Consider the following 4,305-nt stretch of genomic DNA (forward strand, 5'->3'; position numbering starts at 1 on the left):
TTTTGTGAGATTTAAACATGCAAGTTTTAGTTGTAACATTAACATAATGGCAAACCAAATTCATAAATAAACTAATTTTAACTGAATAACATTAAAACAAACAATCTACACCACATGTACACTAAATTGTACACATAATAAACATTTATTCATTGCTTTTAACAAAACTCAGTTGATTATATTCACTTGTTTAAACAGAAATCAGTATGGCAACATCTTTCATATGAGAAATGTATTATTATAACAGGAAGTGTAATAGAATGTTTGTATCAAAAGTTTCTTGTGAAAACTGGTGCAAAGCCAACAAATTAGAAAAGGATCCAACTGTAGGTGCACATAACGCACTTTCGTCCTTTAATGTCCTTGTATACTTTCACGTTGATTTTGTTAACATTTCCACGATTTTGTGGAATTTCAGCCTCTTAGCAATATCTAGTGGTGTTTCATGATTCTGTAACAGAAAATCTCAAACAATTAGATTTTACACACAACATCTCGTATGCCATAATACAACATTTGAACATTTAAAGAGATTATTGTTTGGTATCAGCTCATATATTTGTCAAACCTTTGGTATCAGTTCTCATATTTGTCAACAATCACATGAAGAATTTCTAAGTAATGGACTTACTTTGTTCTGTATTGAAACATCTGCATTTTTCAACAACAACAATGGAACAATTCTCCGACTTTTTCTTTGGCAAGCATAGTGCAGCCCTATGTTTCCTTTCTACAAAGATGCAAAGGTACACAAACAGGGTACGTAACGTATCCGTAGTGTAATTGACATGGAGATGTTTGTAAATAAATGGAAATGCTAAACTTACATAGTCTACTGCATTTACATCCACCTTACTGGTCAACAGAAGCTCAACCATCTTCACATTTTTTCTTTGCTTCTCTTCCTTTTAATAGAACAGGCACAGTGCTTTATTGTAATGCTATTAAACACATAAACAGACAAAACCAGCTTTCATGTAGCTCTTCAGGTAGAGCAGGGGTGTCCAAAGTCAGTCCTGGAGGGCCAGTGTCCTGCAAAGTTTAGCTTCAACCCTAATCAAACACACCTGAACAGCTAATCAAGGTCTCACAAAGCAGACTAGAAACTTCCAAACAGGTGTGTTGAGCCAAGTTGGAGCTAAACTCTGTAGGACAGTGGCCCTCCAGGACCGACATTGGACACCCCTGAGGTAGAGCATGGCACTAGCAATGCCAAGGCCATTAAGTTGATGCCCAGGAACACACACTCATAAAATGTATAATCCTATTTAAAAGCATCTACCAAAAACTATAAAATGTAAATATAATAAAATGAGTAATAGGGAGGTTCTCGTCACACTGAACAACACTAACTTTTAATTTTCAGTAATAATCTCTTTTTGCACAGATTGACAGAATAGCGCTTAGATGACAGGGTTAATTTACCATTATAAGATAGCCAATTAACAGAATAGGCATCAAAATAATAATCATCAGGTAGTCCAAGAAGGTGAATGTTCTTCTTGTAGCATAGTGCAAACAAGTCCTGTCTTTCTAGAAGAAAAATATACACACAGATATATTAAAGAACAGAAAAAACATGATCATCAATAAAACATGCAAATTTGTGAGTCAAAGAAACAATTTAATTTTGTTCCTTATAGAACCACACTTTCTGAGGACCCCCACAGATTAACACACAAAAAAGGTTGAAGCAGAGCTGGTAAAACAGCAGAAAGGCCTAAAAACTGATGAAGAGGTTGTTCTTCTGCTTGATCCGCAAAATTATCGTTGTAACATAAGATGTAGTAATGGAACAATTTTAAGTAATGTGTGATATCAATAGTGGTCATTTATCTGCAGCTGGAGCTACTTTATTTAGTAGATCTATGACAGCATTACAATAAGGTTTGAGACAGTTCTCCTAAAACTGAACATAATAGATACCTTATTTCTAATGGAGACGTTAGCATTGTGATCCAGAAGGTACTTGATGATCCTGAGGTTTCCTTGTCTACAGGCAGCTATAATCGGTGTGTCTCCTGTGGTCTCATCTTGAACGTTTACATTTCTGCCATCAGTCAAAATCAGTTCTCGCACTTTGTGAAAATCATCCTCATATGCTGCCTGACATGTGGGCTATGGAAAGGAAGTAGAATATGTCTGTCACACAAAAATGTCTCTGAACTACAACTTCACGTCTAGTGCATTTAAAAATAGTTAACCAAAAGTTATCAGTTTATACCTGAACATGTTTAGAATGTTTGTTTAGAAACATGACTTAATATCAGATACTGTGGACACCAAAACAGGTCTGGTGACGTCTCAACCATGACAGATGACTGTGAGGACATATGAATAACGTTACACCCTTTCTAAACACAACTCGGCGTGCCGTGTTTAACTTTACACAGTGAACATAAAACTCAATAATAGCCTCCTTTCAAGTCTATGTAAACCGCTTCGTGGCTAAAATGTATAAGCGAGAACAGGTGAACAACTTCTTAACAAAATCCATTAATGTGTATGACACGTGCCAGTAAAAGTGTCAAAGCATTACAACAATTTTCACATGACTTTTTCTTTGAAAGACAACAATACTAACACAATAATATCAGTAATAAGCATCCTATCCCGTTTCTCATTTAACAGTTAGTTTCCTCTTCTATTTTCTTACTGTCCTTCATTATACTCGTATTTTAAAACCGTTTGTGTGCGTTTTTGTCATGCCGCATGTCGACACAGGTAACAGTTAACGTCATAAACAACATAATTAAATTTCGCGGAGATTAAGTTGTTGTTAATTTAAGTTATCAGCCGATTAATTTATATGACACAGCCCAATCGGCTTCCAAAGATAACTTTCATGATTCGAGTTGACAAAGAAGGCGATTACGTTACTTACCTCTGAGTACAATATACCCATTTGGCTTCCTCTCTCCTCTTTTATCACAAAACGAAACTCTTTAATCCGAATACAGAACTAAAAGCCTCTCGTGACCTATGTGCCCCCTGACCGTCGAATCAGCGTTTTTCTTCGTTTGTTATTATGGCGGCTTGCAAATCGGCGTTTTTGATAAGGGTGTGACCGTTTAACGATAACGCGTACACGGATGACGTCATCACACCGCTTCAGGTGTTGTTGGTAGATTCGTCACCACTTACTACGGGATTTCCACTCATTAAAAACCTGACTGAGGCCAGTATAAACAGGCGTAATGACAATAAAAACGCATTTCCTCAAGAGAGATCAAACATGGGGAAGCATTGATTACGTACACATAAAGAACTTACATTCCATTGACGCAAGGATTACGTAATGTAAATGAAATTCTTGACAGCATTTCCTTTCTATGTACATCTAAATATAGGGTCTAAAACTTTCTGAAGGGAATATATAACATACTGAGAAATCTAATGCATATTCCTGCAATATGTTTTAGTTTAAATTACATTATTAAAATCATAATAAAAACCTCTCGCACAGTGTCTTAATTTTGTAAAACTAAAAAATAGAATTCTCTATCAATTAAAAAACATTGTTTTAATTACAAACCTTAGCATGTAAAAATGTGTGTATTCAGAGGAGTTCTGCGCCATCTAGTGGATAAAAATGAGTATAGCATGAGTATAGCTCAAGTTTTTTTTTGTGGCACAAAGTCTGCTAAACGGGAATGCAACGTGCAACTTGCGATGCAAGTATTTCATAGTGGTGGGCAGAGCGAGGCTTCGTGAAACAATGAGGATTTCCTAATTGCGTCACCTGCTGCTCATGTTGCGTGGTGACAGCAGCAGGACACAGCAAAGACGTTTCTGACTTTTTTTAAACAAATACGGAGCCAGAAAAATGATATTTTATTTGAGAGAATATGACACGTTTTTGTAGATTAAAACAGACCAACAGTATATTAAATTAACCAACCTTATACATTTTAAACACAATAATGCACCAATAATGTTAAACATCATATATAATATTAGAACACTGAAATGGACCGTTTTTGTGAATTTCATACTTTAACTAAAGTTTTGAATGATTATTGTGACACCTAGTGGTCATTTGCGCGTGTTGCTCTAAAACACTTATTTAACAACGATTACAGTGGTTCTCAAACTGTGGTACTTGAAGAGACCCTGGTGGTACGTGAAACGAAAGGAAATTAAAAACTGTATCTTCCTTTCGTGTTTTAAATACAATGTTACAAAGTACAGTTGTATTAATTATTGTTTATTTATCATTGGCCAATGTAACTCAGGCGCTTGACAGGCAGCTCAAACACAGAGCGGGAACAGACAGACGCCGAACAGACAGACTGATTTAGTTTT

General features: G+C 35.7%; 1 protein-coding gene across 1 annotated transcript; it reads right to left on the minus strand.

Annotated features, from left to right (window-relative positions):
* Positions 1-126: 126 nt before the first annotated feature.
* Positions 127-3,085, minus strand: ankrd22 (ankyrin repeat domain 22). Its single transcript, XM_057358565.1, has 6 exons — positions 2,885-3,085; positions 1,927-2,118; positions 1,426-1,533; positions 828-905; positions 632-730; positions 127-451 (listed from the first exon to the last, which is right to left on the minus strand). Exons 1-6 carry the CDS (start codon positions 2,903-2,905, stop codon positions 374-376), a joined length of 576 nt encoding a protein of 191 aa, XP_057214548.1. The 5' UTR covers positions 2,906-3,085; the 3' UTR covers positions 127-373.
* Between the last annotated feature and the right edge of the window lie 1,220 nt (positions 3,086-4,305).

This window comes from Triplophysa rosa, linkage group LG18 (genome assembly GCF_024868665.1).
Source record: "Triplophysa rosa linkage group LG18, Trosa_1v2, whole genome shotgun sequence".
NCBI lineage: Eukaryota > Metazoa > Chordata > Actinopteri > Cypriniformes > Nemacheilidae > Triplophysa > Triplophysa rosa.

What these genes read in the sequence shown, in the direction of transcription:
- ankrd22 (XM_057358565.1), bottom strand. Translation starts at nt 2,905, where the DNA reads ATGGGTATATTGTACTCAGAG. An exon ending in ACGTCTCCATTAGAAATAAG is followed by an intron (nt 1,534 to 1,926) that starts GTATCTATTATG and finishes TTTTTCTTCTAG; the next exon opens with AAAGACAGGACTTGTTTGCA. An exon ending in ATGTAAATGCAGTAGACTAT is followed by an intron (nt 731 to 827) that starts GTAAGTTTAGCA and finishes GCATCTTTGTAG; the next exon opens with AAAGGAAACATAGGGCTGCA.